The sequence below is a fragment of the Saccopteryx bilineata genome, chromosome 2 (assembly GCF_036850765.1).
Source record: "Saccopteryx bilineata isolate mSacBil1 chromosome 2, mSacBil1_pri_phased_curated, whole genome shotgun sequence".
Classification (NCBI taxonomy): Eukaryota; Metazoa; Chordata; class Mammalia; order Chiroptera; family Emballonuridae; genus Saccopteryx; species Saccopteryx bilineata.
Genome location: NC_089491.1, coordinates 166,728,866 through 166,746,303, shown reverse-complemented (window position 1 = coordinate 166,746,303; position 17,438 = coordinate 166,728,866). Strand labels below are relative to the sequence as shown.

The window sequence follows — 17,438 nt, the reverse complement described above, 5'->3', positions numbered from 1 at the left end:
GCCTTTTCAACAAATGGTGCTGGCAAAACTGGAAAGCCACATGCAAAAGAATGAAACTGGACTACAGTTTGTCCCCTTGTACTAAAATTAATTCAAAATGGATCAAAGTTCTAAATATAAGACCTGAAACAATAAACTACATAGAAGAAGACATAGGTTCTAAACTCATGGACCTTGGTTTTAAAGAGCATTTTATAAACTCCAAAGGCAAGAGAAGTGAAGGCACAAATTAATGAATGGGACTACATCAGACTAAGTTTTTGCTCAGCAAGAGAAACTGATAACAAAATAAACAGACAGCCAACTAAATGGGAAATGATATTTTGAAACACCTGCTCAGATAACGGCCTAATATCCAAAATATACAAAGAACTCATAAAACTCAACAACAAAGAAACAAACAATCCAATAAAAAAATAGGAAGAGGATATGAACAGACACTTCTCCCAGGAAGAAATACAAATGGCCAACAGATATATGAAAAGATGCTCATCTTCTTTAGTTATTAGAGAAATGCAAATCAAAACTGTAATGAGATACCACCTCACACCTGTTAGATTAGCTATTATTAACAAGACAGGTAATAACAAATGTTGAGAAGGCTGTGGAGAAAAAGGAACCCTCATTCACTGTTGGTAGGAATGTAAGTAGTACAACCATTATGGAAGAAAGTATGGTGTTCCTCAAAAAACTGAAAATAGAACTACCTTATGACCCAGCAATCCCTCTACTGGGTATATACCCTCAAAACTCAGAAACATTGATACGTAAAGACACATGCAGCCTCTTGTTCATTGCAGCATTGTTCACAGTGTTGGACATGGAAACAACCAAAAAGCCCATCAATAGATGACTGGATAAAGAAGATGTGGCACATATACACTATGGAATACTACTCAGCCATAAGAAATGATGACATGGGATCATTTACAGCAAAATGGTGGGATCTTGATAACATTATACGAAGCGAAATAAGTAAATCAGAAAAAAACAGGAACTGCATTATTCCATACGTAGGTAGGATATAAAAGCGAGACTAAGAGACATTGATAAGAGTGTGGTGGTTATGGGGGGTGGGGGGAGAGGGGAAGGGAAAGGGGGAGGGGGACGGGCACAAAGAAAACTAGATAGAAAGTGACAGAGGACAATCTGACTTTGGGTGATGGGTAAGCAACATAATTGATTGACAATATAACCTGGACATGTTTTTTTGAACATATGTACCCTGATTTATTGATGTCACCCTAGTATAATTAATAAAAAAAAAAGAGAGAGAGATAGCAGGTGGAGCCTCTGCCTCAGGTACTAAAAGTAAAGTGTGATCATGGCCCCAGATGGGAAGAGCATTGTCCCCAGACAGGAGTTACCAGGGGGATCCCAGTCAAGGCGTATACAGGAGTCTGTCTCTCTATCTCCCCTCTTCTCACTTAGAAAAGAAGAAAAAATAAAAAATAACAAAAAGATAGCCTGATAGATGGTTGTGTAGTAGATAGAGTGTTGAACTGAGATGCTAAGGTCCCAGGTTCAGAACCCTGAAGTCATGGGCTTGAGCACAGGCCCATTCGGCTTGAGTGCAGGCTCATCAGCTTGAGCATGGGATGGCTGAATTGAAGCCAAAGGTCCCTGGCTTGAGCAAGGGGTCACTGACTCAGCTGGGACCCCCCACCCCACCCGGTCTAAATATATGAGAAGTAATCAATGAATAGCTGAAATGCTACAAGTATGAGTTGATGCTTCTCATCTCTCTCCCTTCATTGTGTGTGTGGGTGTGTGTGTGTGAGAGAGAGAGAGATAGAGAGACAGACAGACAGACAGACAGACAGAGGGATAAATAGGGACAGACTGGAAGGGAGAGAGATGAGATGCACCAATTCTTTGTTGTAGCACCTTAGTTTATCATTGATTGCTTTCTCATATGTGCCTTGACCGGGAGGCTACAGCAGACTGAGTGACTCCTTGCTCAAGCCAGCAACCTTGGGCTCAAGCTGGTGAGCCTTGCTCAAACCAGATGAGCCCGTGTTCAAGCTGGCTACCTCAGGGTTTCAAACCTGGTTCTTCCACGTCTCAGTCCAATGCTCTATCCACTGCACCACTGCCTGGTCAGGCACTCTACCTTCCTGACTGTCTATCTGTCTCTCTCCAGCTTAAAAAAAAAGTTAAAAAAATGTGGAAGAGAAAAATAGGAACAAAGAACAAGAACAACAAATAGAAAACAGTAACAAATATCAACATTAATCCAACTATATCAATAATCACTTTATAAGTCAGTGATCTAAATAAATCAATTAAAAGACACTATGAGAATAAAAACTAGATCCAAATATATGCTAACTACAAGAAGCCCCCTTGAAATATAAAAACACATATAGATAAAAAGTAAAGATCCAGCAGCTTTATTCATAATTGCCAAAACTCGGAAGCAACCAAGATATTCTTCAGTAGGTAAATGAGTAAACTGTGGTCAATTAACAATGAAATATTATTCACACTAAAAAGAAGTGAGCTATTATGTATGAAAACACATGAAGAAAATTTATATGCATATTACTAAGTGAAAGAAGCCAATATGAAAACACTGTATGATTTAAGAATAAGACATTATGGAAAAGGTAAAATCATGGAGACAGTAAAAATATCAGTAGTCTCCAGAGGCTTTGGAGGGGTGTGATGAAGAGGCAGGATTTTTAAGGCAGTGAAACTATTCTGTGTATTACATGGTTATATATTATTTTATAGTCATGAAAACCCATAGAATGTACAATAAATACCAAGAATGAACTCTAATGTGAATGATGGACTTTGGTGAAAATGACGTGTCAGTGAAGCTTCATCAATTATAATAATACAGGTATCTACTGTAGCAGGTGATACTGACAGTGGAAAAAGCTGTAGTGTGGAGGGTATTGGGGATGAAAGCATATGGGTAATCTTTGTACCTCTTGCTCAATTTTACTCTGACCCTAAAAATGCTCTAAAAATAAAGTTTAATTTTTTTTTTTTTTTTTTACAGAGACAGTGAATCAGAAAGAGGGATAGATAGGGACAGACAGACAGGAACAGAGATGGATGAGAAGCATCAATCATCAGTTTTTCATTGTGACACCTTAGTTGTTCATTGATTGCTCTCTCATATGTGCCTTGACCGCGGACCTTCAGCAAACCGAGTAACCCCTTGCTTGAGCCAGCGACCTTGGGTCCAAGCTGGTGAGCTTTTGCTCAAACCAGATGAGCTCACGTTTAAGCTGGCAACCTCAGGGTTTCAAACCTGGGTCTTCCGTATCCCAGTCCGACACTCTATCCACTGTGTCACTGCCTGGTCAGGCAAAGTTTAATTTCTTAAATGAGCTATTAAGGGATATCATATGTACAGAAATAGCTTTCTAATTCTCTTATATGTAATATGTTTCTAATTGTTTAGACATTTGGAACAAAACCAATATATCTCAGCATCTCTACCAGCGGAGGGCTCTTAAAAGACAAATCTCTACTTCCATAACCCTAGCACCCAGCTGAGTGCCTAGCCCTACACAGATACTAACTCAATGTTTACTAATGTTGTTAGGAAAAGTAAAGATGCTTAGGGGAAAAAGGATCAAAGTTGGAGTTAGATTAACCTTGTTTGGCTATTTCTTAGTTTTTATGAACCTAGAGTTTCACTGAGGTTCATTTCTGAAATGGAGACAGTATCACAAAATTGTTGTAAAGACCAAGTAAGAAGCACTACATATAAGTCTTTTTAAATTGCACAATGTTTTATAAAATCAGTTACTCTTACTTATGTAAATAACTAACCAGATACTAAGTTAAAAGATACAGGGATGAACTGAAACTTCAAATTAAAAACACACTACCATTGCCCTGGCCGGTTGGCTCAGTGGTAGAGCGTCCACCTGGTGTGTGGAAGTCCTGGGTTCAATTCCTGGCCAAGGCACACAGGAGAAGCGCCCGTCTGCTTCTCCACCCTTCCCCTTCTCCTTTCTCTCTGTTCTCTCTTCCCCTTCCGCAGCCAAGGCTGCATTGGAGCAAAGTTGGCCCAGGTGTTGTGGATGGCTCCATGGCCTCCACCTCAGGCACTAGAATGGCTCCAATTGCAGCAGAGCAATGCCCCAGAGGGGCTGAGGGTCACCCCCTTGTGGGCTTGCTGGGTGGATCCCAATTGGGCACATGTGGGAGTCTATCTGCTTGCCTCCCCCCACCACTTCTCACTTTGGAAAAATACCAAAAAATAAATCAAAACACACTCCCATTTATATTAGCACCACCCAAGGAAATGAGGAAATTAAAGTAAATACAAACTCTGTCATCACCAAATAAACTACTTGGACCAAGATTCTGTGCCTTTTCCTCCTTCCCTGCACACAACAAACTGAGACATCAGACAAATGTTTTCTCTGACATTTTACCTAAGTTCTCTTATTTACTGATTTATCAAACATTTACTGAATGCAAATAGCTGCAGAAGGGCACAGGCATAATTACTGCCCTCAGAGAAGTCAAAGTCCAGTGGAGGAGGCAGACATATGAACAGATTCACACAATGGAGTGGAATTGGAGGCCCCAATAAACTTGGGTAATTCTGGATGGGTTGGGTAGAACCAGGGAAGAGAAGACAATAATGAGAGAAGGCTCTCTAGAGAAAAGAAATTTCCAGCATACATCTTAGAAAATTCAACGAGCAAAGAGGAAAAGGGCATTATAAGGCAGAGAAGACGAGGCTGAAGGGCACCAAATCAAAGACCTTGTATGCAAGGCTATGAGATCTTATTCTGTTAAGTATGGGGATCCACCAAAGGCTTTCAGTGAATTGCCGGCTTTAGCATGGGCTCGTCCAGCTTGAGCACAGGGTTGCTAGCTTGAGCGTGAGATTATCGACATAATCCCATGGTTGCTGGCTTGAGCCCAAAGATCATTGGCTTGAGCCCAAGGTTGCAGGTTTGAGCCCAAGATGACTGACTTGAGCAAGGGGTCACTGGCTTAGCAGAAGCCCCCCAGGTCAAGGCACATATGCGAAACCTGTTAATATCTTGCTTGAGATCTCACTGTGTGATTTCATGGTAACAATGAGCTTCTGATCTATTCTACTAAAAAGTGAAAGAAACCATGATTCAGAGTTTAATCTGAGCACTGAAAGTTTGTATTAAATTGAAGATTTATTGCCTCCTTTTCCTTATTAGGCAATCCCTACATAGTATTTATAAGGTGACTTTCTCATCTCCTTCTAAGTTCTATCAGAAGAATACTGCATGTATGGGCAACAGACACACATGGGCACTGGGAGGTTATTCTGATAACCTATCACTTGGCACCAAACATTTATGTTACTACTAGATCACTTTGAGACAGTGTTGACATCCAAATGTTAACTCCTGGATTTCTTTAAGAATACAGATTCTGTCAAATTACAAAAGGCAGGCAGGTAAATTTCACCCCTCTGCAAATAAATGAATTTCAGCAAATTTACATCATGTCAATCTCTTTTAAGACAATATACTTTTAAAACAAACCAAAGTCTAAGGATCAAACTTTATGAGGTCAGAACTGCCAAGAAGACAAAAACATCTCAGGTTCACTAAGGGGATGAAAATAGGTCACTCTCCTTTTCACCATTACATTCCTACCTCAACCAGCACCACAATGCTTGTCCAAAGAAAGGAAGACTGAGTATCAGAGGGAAGTTCAGAGTTGGGGACTGAGGGTAACCAGGTGTGACTGCTTTCCTCTCCATTCTTCCCTTACACAACAAACCTTCTGGTAGTCTGATCTGCCAAAGTAACATCTCGCCTGCCTTTCCCTGCACACCTCATCCCTCCCCCTCCCACCGGTAGGATTTGGGAAGGAATATTTTTAAACTAGCAATATCAAACAAATGCAAAGAAACTCATTGTATTTGATTTTTTTTCAAGTCACTTTACAAATATGGTCTTTCAAGCATAGCAAAAACACTCAGACATAAATTGCTGCTTAAAATTGTCCCCTGTAGAACTTATCCCTTCTACTACAAAGAAATGAAAAGGAAAATATTTCCAAGTGCACTGAGTTCCTTATTCAATAGTCATCATATGAACGTCAGTTGAAAAAATAATTTTTAAATGCCACCAAGTATTTAAAAATCTGCTTTAATTATATTTTCATGAATTCCAAGAAGAACATCATTGCAGTTAATGTTTACAAAAAAGCAGAACATCTAAACATGCAATAAAAAGTGAATTCACAGTGAAAATAATGTACGTTGGTACTAAAATATAGTTAGCTGGCTCCCTGATGGAAAAAAGGCTAATTATCTATTAATTTGGATTTTATTATGATAAAGTATTTTTTTAAAGCTTTGGGGGAAGTTTTCCATTTCTGCTACTATGGTTAGGAGCTGATGGAAGCCTCTCATTCTGAAAGCCTTTATTTGCAGCTTATACTTTAACCAGAAAAATTCAAAAGTACAACAGCTTGGCAACTATGTTCTTGTTACATACAAAGCCATTAACAAAAATATGTAACAAAATTTAAGTAAAACAAACAATTTTTGTCCTTATATACAGAGGTCTGCTTTACTCCTCCCACCTACGGTAAAATGAGAGGGTCTGGGGCAGCTGCCACCGGTCTCCTTTGAACTCTTACTCTGGATTGGGGTAAAGGCATCTTAAAAGGTAAGGTAACTATTTTCATCTTTTAACTGAATTATAAAAATACATCTGGGTTTCTCAATGAAGAAGGAAAAACAGGAAAAATGATAATGGCTTTAAAATAAAGAATACATCCCTTTGTCCTTTCCAAAAGTCTCTTAGTTAACTCAAGTTAGAGAATAAAAATGATTACATTTGGGACCGTGATCTGGGTGAAACATACATACCTTGAAACCCAAGCTGCTGAGAAGTTTCACATCTAGGGCACATATTTCGTATAGACAGAGTTTACATCACAGCGGGGAAAGATCACAGGTACACGAAAATTGGCCCCAAATCGAGATATAAATGCATAAACAGAAAGAACACAAGTTTAAAAATACATTTTAAAATCATTTCAAAGCCAAGGAAGGACCTTATTTACTAAAAACTCTTGACAATTGTACAGAATATTTTGTAAACATTGAAAATGCAGCTTTATGTAATTCACAGTCTCAAAAGAAAATAAATTTCTGGTTTATCATCGCAGCTTGGCTCTGTTTGCAAAACAGAAGTCTCAGAACAAAACTGGTCAGCCAGACCTGAGCCCAGGGCTGCACATGCGCCTTCAGGGATTCCCCGGCCTTCCACAGCACTGCCCTTGGCGCTCCTCAGGAAGCCGGCTATGTAGGAGCCGGTGGAATGCCGGTTCCCCGCGGGCAGGGGCGCTGAGGGTTTGTTTCGGAGAATCACTCCACCCACGTGGGTGGGATTCACAACTTTTTGCTTGCTGGCTCCCTGCTTTTCCTTGGCACGACTGGCAATATTGCGCACTCTGCTCTGACTTCTGGATGATAACTTTCTGACCAGTGCCTTGGGAAACTGATTGGCATCCTGCTTTGAATACAGTACTTGACAGCCGTCTTCCTGGTCAAAAGACACAAGTTTCCGCAGCTGCTCAGTCAGGGCATCTATAGGCTCAAATGTCTTTGTCTTCACAGTTACACCCTTCCCGTCTCTGATGCCAGTTGTAACAAAATTCTTACTAATACACTGGTATTTGCTTTCGAAATTGCAGGTAATGTCTTCTGATGTTAAATCCCCCAGACTTTTGGATTTGCAAGGGCTGGGCAGTTTCAGAACAGGCAGAGGAGGGTGTGGGGACTGCTTGGATGCAGAGGCATGCAAGTCTTGAGCACTATATGGGGGAAACACAAAGGTCTGGTTCATTTTTGCATCTGAATTTGAGAAGTGCTTGTGCATAAAACCAGCACTCTGATAGGCTAGACGAGAAATTCTCTGATTTTTGACATCTTGAATATTGTTGAATATTTCAGAGATAGAAGGGTGGAGAGTTTCTTTACAGTAGCCATTTCTCAAGCCTCTTTGAAAATGTTCCACCACATCTGAACTGTACTTCAGTTTTAAAGATGAAGCAAGGTGACTTGTGCCTCCCTGCTTATAGTCATAGGTGGTTACAGACAGGTTTTCTGAGTCTCCATCCATTTCCATGAGACTGCTCTCCCCAGAAATTAAACAGAGAGTGGGATCAGCTGTCACATCTCCCAGAGTCGAGTCAGTGAAAGAGACAGTGTGGTTCTTCAGTATGCCCCAGTCTTTCTCATTGGTGGGACTTTTTGGTAACCAGCAGTGAGAAGTATTAGAGGAACAAGGCAGGTTGCTTTCCATGGCCTCTGTCTTGGCCTTACTGGAAGGGTCATCATCTGGTTTGGTTTTGGACATATTAGGAGTGTGGGTAGTTTCACAAACAACTGTGTGTGTTGAGCATTCAGAGATCCCAGGACTTAAGAATGCAATTGGCTCAGGAGAAGAGCACAGCAAGGATGTCTTGGGTTTTCCCTTGGAAGAGCTATAGGGCATTTTTAGGTCCATGGTGGGCAAGGGAGGATGACCTGCCTTCACACTGGTGCTATGAAGAGGAGAAACAACTGTGAGGTCAGCCAGATTCCTGGTCTCATCAAACTGGCCAATCATTGCTGAGATGGAACTGCCTGGTTCATTCTCATTTGTTAAAGTGGAATTGTCCATAAGATGGGAACTGTTACTCTCCTGTAGAATCCTGGTAGAATGTAAATCAGGTATGTCAGAACAGAGCATAGAGACATCGGACAAAGAAAAGGATGTTGCAGCTCTACCTTTACCCCAATTACCTTCCAAGTTTTTAATCTCCAGATCACTTTGAGAAAGGATGCTTCCTGACAACATGCTTTTCCCTTCCACAAAGCTGATAGCATCCCCATTGTCCTTGGTTTTCACACCATTCAGATCTTGTTTTAGGATAAATGCAGGATTAAGATACAAATGCTGCCTTGGGGAGAGGGATTTGTTGGGGCAGTGGTGTTCTTGGCCTTCACCTGACACAGTTGATTTGGTTGTCCTTCCCTTAACACCTGGCACTCCCAAATGTTCTGTGATTGACACGTTGGCAGTAGACACAGCAGGGTCTGCATGGCTGATGTCTTTGTGGAGGAGAGCACTGGAGGAAGAGGATAACTTTTTGTTGAAATCTGGAAAACGTTGGTCTTTTACATTTGCTTTCCCATTTCTACTGCCATCCTTATCTTCTGCTGAATGAAACAAGCAACAGTTTAGGTGACATGTAGCACTTTATGTAGCTGCTGCAAACACTCATGTTTGTCTTCAAACAAATGGAGAATGTAAATCTATTACATTATGACAGAATATTACAATGGCTTGTATAGATTTGCAACAAAGTATCTGTGTGATGAATAAATGATAAAATATATTTATAGGAATGTCACTGAGGTTTCCCTTTAAATATCTATAATATCAGTTAAGGATGTAATAGTCATTATCAAAAAAATGTCAATGAGTTACCATACTTTTTACAGTGAGGATTACCTTAAGTTGTTTCCTATTCAGATTTGTACTACACAGAAGCATGGCAATAAAAAACAGAACAAGACAGCTCTGTTAAACAAATTATTGTGGTACCTACCTGTAAGCAAGATACTATAAGCTTTCAAAGTTAAGACTGTATTAGTAAAAAGCACAATCATATTATTTTTAAAAAAAACATTTTTGGCAAAAGATCTAATTAAATTAATTTCTAAAACAAATTGGAAGGTATGGAAGGTATAATCAATATATTAGAATACCAGTATATCTTGACTTTAAAATGTAAAAATAAAAAATTGGTTACCAATTCTATGCTACTGTGAATATCTAATTTTCTGTTAATCATATTTTTGTTTTTAGTATACACATTTCCTATTGCATTTGCCCCTAAAAGAGGCAGAATAATATCAGGCACAGTAAGGAAAACTAAAAATATACAAATCACAGCAATTTGGGATGTCTTATCATGCTTAGTATAGTGCTAAGTCAATATTAGATGTTTAAGTATTCTTATTTTTAGATGTTTAAGTATTCTTGATCAGATTCTTTTTTTTTTTTTTTTTTTTTGTATTTTTCTGAAGCTGGAAACGGGAAGAGACAGTCAGACAGACTCCCGCTTGCACCCAACCGGGATCCACCCGGCACGCCCACCAGGGGCAACGCTCTGCCCTCCAGGGGGCGATGCTCTGCCCCTCCGGGTCGTCGCTCTGCCACGACCAGAGCCACTCTAGCGCCTGGGGCAGAGGCCAAGGAGCCATCCCCAGCGCCCGGGCCATCTTTGCTCCAATGGAGCCTTGGCTGCGGGAGGGGAAGAGAGAGACAGAGAGGAAGGAGGGGGTGGGGGTGGAGAAGCAAATGGGCGCTTCTCCTATGTGCCCTGGCCGGGAATCGAACCCGGGTCCCCCGCACGCCAGGCCGACGCTCTACCGCTGAGCCAACCAGCCAGGGCTTGATCAGATTCTTTGAATAGTGTTAAAATACTTTCAATTATGATAAACAAAAAAGAATTTGTTTAACTTATTAAATATTTTCCTAACTAAAAAAAATCATAAAAAAATTGATAAACCCAAAAATTATAAGGAAAAAATTTAAATAGACTATGCTGTAACCAGGGACAGGTACTGTAAGTTTTTTGTAGAGGAACAGAATTATTTATATATAGAATTTTGTATTCAGCATTTTCTTCACTTAGTATTTTTTCTACATCATAACTTGGAATGCCATAGCTAAGTATTGCTCCATATTTGCCACAAGTTTTATCTATACATATACATATATGAATGACTAACTTATATAATTGTTTTTTTAAATGAAGAAAAGAAATATCACCTCATTATTGTTTGCTAACTCACCTTAATGGTATTAATATCTTAATTTTGGCATTAATAGAATTACTACTGATTTCTATTGAATATAGCTTTATTTTCCCCAAAATAGAGTTCTAAGTTTTGAAGCACATATTTCATCTCTTCTCTGTTTTGTCTTAGCAAAGTTTTAGACTTTTTAACTCCTTCTTCTCATTCAAATAAACCAGTCAAAAATTGGTCTGTCTCTCTACAATATCTTTAAATAAAAATCAATACAAGCAAAATGGTGTTTGTGAGAAAATAGATTATTGAAATTAGATTATATGATAAAAGGAGAATTTCCTAAAAGAAACAGGTATCACCTTCTACTTGTCTGAGATGATTGTGATTGAATTAAAATATACTTGTTACAGAAACATCAAATGGACACAGTATTGGTCCTAAATTATCTAGAATACGGCCAGAGAAAGAGTCACTGGCACAAGTTAAGAGTTCTTTGGTACATTGCAAGGCAAGCATTACTCTTTATCAAGTCTTTTTTTTTCTTTTTTTCTTTTTTTTATGACAGAGACAGAGAGAGTCAGAGAGAGGGACAGATAGGGACAGACAGGAAGGGAGAGAGATGAGAAGCATCAATTCTTTTTTGTGGAACCTTAGTTCATTGATTGCTTTCTCATATATGCCTTGACTGGGGTACTATAGCAAGCCAAGTGACCCCTTGTTCAAGCCAGTGACCTTGGGCTCAAGTTGGTGAGCTTTGCTCAAACCAGATGAGCCCACACTCAAGCTGGCGACCTTGGGGCTTTGAACCTGGGTCCTCCGTGTCCCAGTCCAACACTCTATCTACTGCACCAGGCATCTTTATCAAGTTCTCGATATGAGTGAGGCATTATACTCAAATTAGGGGAAAATATGGGTAACATCTGATGCCTATGCTTGAGGAGCCTATAACTGGAAAGGAGCTACAGACATGCTGCCTTCCATGCCAGCATCTGGGGATCAGGGGTATGAAGCCACAGGAAAACATCACCTGAGCTACCTCTTGAGGAAGCAAAGATGTCTCAAGTGAAGATGGCGGCTTGTTTTAACATTTGGTTTTTTCTCTTTCTCCACAGACATTTCCAGCCACAAACATGTATTATGTGTCAGAGAGAGAGATGCAACTGTATTCTACCTCAGAAAAATCAGTACCATTCAACCTGAGAACAGTCAGTTAATATGGTACCCACATAGAAAACCAAGATCTCTAATCATATTTTGCAGATTTTACCTCTCTCCGTTATACCTAATAGATCTATAGGCTCCATGCAATCATACCTCATGGTGCCTCTTAGCCCTGTCACTTTCAAATGCCATGTGATTTTAAGGCTTTAGATAAAACAGCTCTTCCTTTACCCTCCCCCTAAAGTTTAAAATCTAATCTAAAAAATAACTTTAAAACTTACTTATTTTTCAGTACCTTTTACGTTGACTACAAAATGTCAACTACGTTATAATAACTAGAAACCAAAATGAGGCTTATAGGGGCTTCTTTTTAGAGAAACTTAAAGCATCTTACCCGGACACATTTCTTTTCCTTCAGTGTCTTTTGCTCTTTCAGATATAGGCAGTGACAAAGCCCCCAGAAAACATTTGTCAACAGGCATTGAGACAGGGTGCACTTGCAAACTCCATGTGGTCCTCCTCACGGCACCATCTTGGTCTCTTGCAGCCTGAGATTCAGAATCCTTTATCTCTATCATTTCTTGGAAGCCCATTTTGCTTTTTTTTCTGCCTTTGGCTGGAGCGCTGGCGGTGCGACGCAGAATTCTTTCTCCAATTGATCGCTTCCAAACATGATGGGGATTGTTTTCTGAAGAACTGTGCCTGGGATTCTTATTAAACAGTCCCTTCAGACCTTGGAGCTGTCTGTTCTGAAGATACAGAAGGAAGGACCAACCACAAGTTAAGCAACTGTCATTATGTCAATCACTTGCCTTTTCAATGACAGCTTCATGAAAAATGCAATAAAAAACAAAAAATTTCAGCCATTGCTATATATTCAAACCAAGAAAACAGCAGCTCACATCATGTTGGCACAAACATCATGCACGTCTTTATCTACCTTACTTTGTGAGGAAAGTAGCCTTCCATTTTCACAGCCAAGCTTTCCCACTAGTTTCCTACCCAGAGATGACAAGGCAGTAGGAAAAGTTTCCACAGTTAACGAACTGTTTAGGTCTTCAGCTGCCTTAAAGCAACAGATGGATGTTTCAAACTGGTAAGCAGGAAAATGGAGTGACATGAGAAAGCATGCTGCCATAAGTGTTTAAAAAAGAAAGACAAAGACACCAGCAAGAACAAAGCACCATGCCAAGAAACTACCTTTGTAGCTCCTAGAAAGTGCAATATAGTATAACTGGGGTTGAGTATTAAAGGGCTCCACTGTAAGGGAAAAGATAGACAAACAAAACACAGTTTGGGCTCATTCAAGAAAGTGCACAAGGAACAACCAAAGAAAACAATGTGTTTACTTCTAATAAACCCTTTTTTCCAGTTTTAGTGATTTCAGCCACAGGTCCATTCACTGCTGCATTCACCCCACCACATTGTGGTTTACACACCCCAACCCAAACGGGCCTTGAGAGGAAAATGTAATACGAGTTATAAGTCGATACTTATTTAAGACAGAGACATCCTATGTAACACTTTTTCCCCCCATATTTTCATTTATTTCTGGGTCAAGTTTTAAGCAACTTCTGAATTATACTGTTTCCTTCAATATAATAAAGACTAGAGAAACTACTTAGTTAACCTGGGACTCCCAGAAATTCAAGAATCATTTTTCAGCCATTCGTATGTATTGAGGACAGAGGAAAAATCTCAACGAGAAGCACAAACAGAAACCAGGTCTAAACTTAGGAAGTCCTGGAATAACACTTCATCAGGCTACTTAGACCACCCACCCCCAACCTTCAGAAGTGTAAGGGACATGTTCCCCTAATTTAGGTTGAATTAGTCCATTCTCTAGCAATTGCCTGGTAGTCATGGGAATATTAATATTAGCCAACATTTTTTAGCATTTATTATATGCCACGCAGATTTCTTTTATTTTTAAGATTTCCTCTTTTCTTTTCTTTTTTTCTTTAAGATTTTATTTATTTATTTTTAGAGAGGTGAAAAAGAGAGAGATAGAGAGAGACAGACAGACAGACAAAGGGGAAGAGCAGGAAGCATCAACTCCCATAAGTGCCTTGATCACGCAGATTTCAAGGTAATATTTATTTCTTTCTTCATGAGGCAGGTACTGTTTTTACTCCACATTTGCAGACGAGAAGGCTGAGGCACAGTGGGCTGTGCAGACTCTCTGGAAAGAGCACTGAATATTTATGGGCCTTATTCAATGCTCTTCAAGACCTTCCAAATCATACCTGATTTGGAAAATTCATTCCAGTGGCCAAGTCTGCAATTACTTGGCATGAATAGAGGAGAGCCTATTGATTTGTAAACCTCAGGTGAGTTGTACAATGAAGGAGAAGTAGCAAAAGAGGGCTAGAATACATTTTTTGTGGTCTCTTTCTCTTAAGTTCTGCAGGTGGCTTTAAATTTATTCTTGAGTTTTAGTTTTTTGGATAAATACAATGGCATCTGATGAATGCATCCTGCCTAGAACTGGCTGGGATCGCAGCTTGGTTAGTCCAAGTAATTTATCAAACACCTGAGACATTATATTTCCCATTGCAACTAGCCATGACTTTTTAAGAATTAAAATAAAATTCAAAGAAGAAATAAAATGACTATTTTTTCATTGTTTTAGCCATACAAATAATCATCTGAGAGAATAGTTCTCTGTCAATCCCTGAAAGGCCCCTTGGGTGGAAGGAATGAGTAGACACTCCTAAAGAGCAGAAGGAGCACATGTGACAGGGAGCTAGCTGGGCACGGAGAGACACTGGGCTCACTGGGCTTCCCCACAGTGTTCTGCTGAAGAACAACTTGTTGTGATGTACATTCCTTTGATGCAATTATTCAATAAATAATTTTGTTAAAGCCTGTATTATTGCTGCATGTGGCTTTAAGACCTATAATCTTTCTCACCTTTCCATAGATTTCATTGATTGTTATATGGACAAATATGGATGCTTCTGTCAGTCCTTCTAAATAGACATGCCGGTAGCCTGATGAAAGAAGACAGAATAGTTTTCTTTCAGTTGAATTGCATTTGGCTTTCCCACTGGTACAATTCAATTAAGTGTCTGACTTTATTATATTATTTACATTTCACAAAGCATGTTATATAACACATGTTATATAATGCATTTAACATGTCATATACTGTATATATCACATACCATATATTAAATCTTCCAAAGAAAATGGAATGTTCAGGCTAGAGAGGAAAGGCCAGTCCATACCTACCAGGCACTAAGCTGCTGAAGGTCACGGTTCTTTGTCCAACAAAGTCTCGTCCAATAGGATCATGATCCCACACAAGGAATCGAATCAAAGCTATTTCTGGCATGTGTACTGTAAATGTCAGGGTTTCTTCCCACACAGGGTTAAAACCTGAGAGAAACAGGAAAAGAAAAATCAGAAAAGCAAAAGGGTTGGCTAAAAATGAATTGGCCATAACATCTGCAAAGCAGACAGTGAAAATTGCTTGTAATGGTTATTAAGCTCCTGCAGACAACCAAGCCACTCCAGGATGCCTTACTGAAATAAAGCCTCAGAATTTATCACATTGCTAGAAAATAATTGCTAGAAGAAAATTGCCTGTAAATGATTACATTGGTTCTAATCTTTGATGCCAAATTGCACTGTAGAGAAACTCTCTCACACATACTCAGGAGGCTTCAGTAAGGTCAAGAGTATCTACAGTAGGGACCTAAGAATGTTTTGGCATAAAACAATAAAGGATGCTTCCACCCCATCCCCTCTACCAAGAGAATTATGCTTCTAGATCACCAAAGATTCTGCTGCTGAAATTCACCAGCAACCATTTTATAAGGAAGGTGCTGTGCAGATTTCAATGTTTATATATTATGCTATTTAATCCTTAAAGCAATCTTCTAAAGGGGTAGGGTAGGATTTGTTTTTGTTCTCTATATTTTAAAAATATATATATTACTGACTTTCAAAAATTATACAAGTAACATATGCTCATTTTTTTAAAGTAGGAAATATAAGTATTTATAAATCATTTTGCAGTTGAGGAAATTGATGTACAGAGAAAATGTGCCTGAGGTCACACAGTGACACAGTCTAATTAGACTATTCACTATTGATTTCTAGTAGCTCTCCTGAAGCAAGACCTGGATACATAAAGATGATGTATTTGTATAGCTACTGAAGCAAAACTACATTATGTCTTGGTAAGATTCTCTCAGATAAAATAATTATTTAAACTACTAAAAATTAAGGACTCTATATGCTTTTCCTTTCTAAAAATGAAAATAACTTTTATTAAATGTATGCATTCAGGAGCATCAGCATTTAACCCTGTTATAGACCTTAGCTAATGAAATAATTATGGACCGAAAATCATTCAAATGGCCCTCCTGAACAAAAGAAGAAATTATCTTTTTGTTGACTTAGTGATGACCTTTCAATTACTTCTCAAGAAAAAACAACCTATTGAACATTGATAGGAAAATGCAACATAGAAAGTCTGCTTTCCTTAAGCATGTTGTTTAAGTAATAAGTTCATGCTACTCTTGAACCCCCAAATCCCTTTCTTTCAACTAGCACTTAGAAAAATCCCTCTTAAGGTCTCTCTATAAATCTCTAAGTTCTCAATGTTTTGAATTTAGAAAAACAAGTATACAATAATGTTTGTCAAATGTATGAACAAACACAATTTTAGAAGATTACCAAGAAAAAGACATGAAGGTTGGATAAAGAAAGCTGTTGCTACATTGCAGCCAAAATACAAGAGTGCTACCCATTCACCACATGGATATAAACAAGAAGAAAACTTGTCAGAGCATGTTGCACTTGCCTTTAGAGTTCTACATGCTCCAGAGAAAATGAGAAATCATCAAGTCATGAGCTTTATGAATGGAAGTTTTGAAAACTTACATGAAAACACAATGTAAAAATGTAATGGAGGCATTTTCCTAAGTGAAGTTTTAACCCAGTCCTTTAAAATATCATTTATTCTTTTCACTAGGAAAGATGTTGCTTTAAAGGCAAGTCTTGAGAGCCTAGATTACAATGTCCATCAAAGTATACCATGTATCAATCTCACATTTATTAAATAGATTTTAACATAAACTCAGATGACAGTAATGAACTTTATGAATTTCTCTTCTATATAAACATAATTTTCATTTTTAGTGCAATTTTATTTCTAGAGCATTCTGATTAAAAGTGAACACAGATCATCATCTTACCATTGTCATCCACCACACGGGTTTGATCTTTACAACAATCTACTGGCAATCCAATAATTTCAACTTCAACAAAAGGATCAATGATCTATATAAATAAAGAGAGTACGTTATAACAACTGATACACTTCTACACATGTGTTAATTAATATGAGAATACTGGCCAAAATACCCACATTTCAACTGTAACCCATTTTATTGGGTACCCAACAAGAAAGAGAAACTGTACTAGGTGCAAGAGATTCAGATCCATGAAACAGAAATAAAAAAACAGGTTAAATTCTTAT

At 38.7% G+C, this 17,438-nt stretch overlaps 1 protein-coding gene across 5 annotated transcripts in view; it reads right to left on the bottom strand.

Moving 5' to 3' along the window:
- PLCH1 (phospholipase C eta 1) overlaps positions 1-17,438 on the bottom strand; it is a 371,189-nt gene that overhangs the window by 45,904 nt on the left and 307,847 nt on the right. For 2 of the 5 annotated variants that reach the window (XM_066258338.1, XM_066258339.1), the window contains exons 19-23: positions 17,155-17,239; positions 15,182-15,328; positions 14,861-14,940; positions 12,342-12,696; positions 6,120-9,184 (exon numbers count right to left, since the gene is read on the bottom strand). In XM_066258338.1, coding sequence (XP_066114435.1) covers positions 7,104-9,184; positions 12,342-12,696; positions 14,861-14,940; positions 15,182-15,328; positions 17,155-17,239 — 2,748 coding nt within the window. In that variant the 3' untranslated portion in view covers positions 6,120-7,103. Of the gene's footprint in view, positions 1-6,119; positions 9,185-12,341; positions 12,697-14,860; positions 14,941-15,181; positions 15,329-17,154; positions 17,240-17,438 lie in introns of those variants that run through there. The other 3 variants (XM_066258342.1, XR_010729158.1, XM_066258341.1) reach the window with 3 other exon arrangements.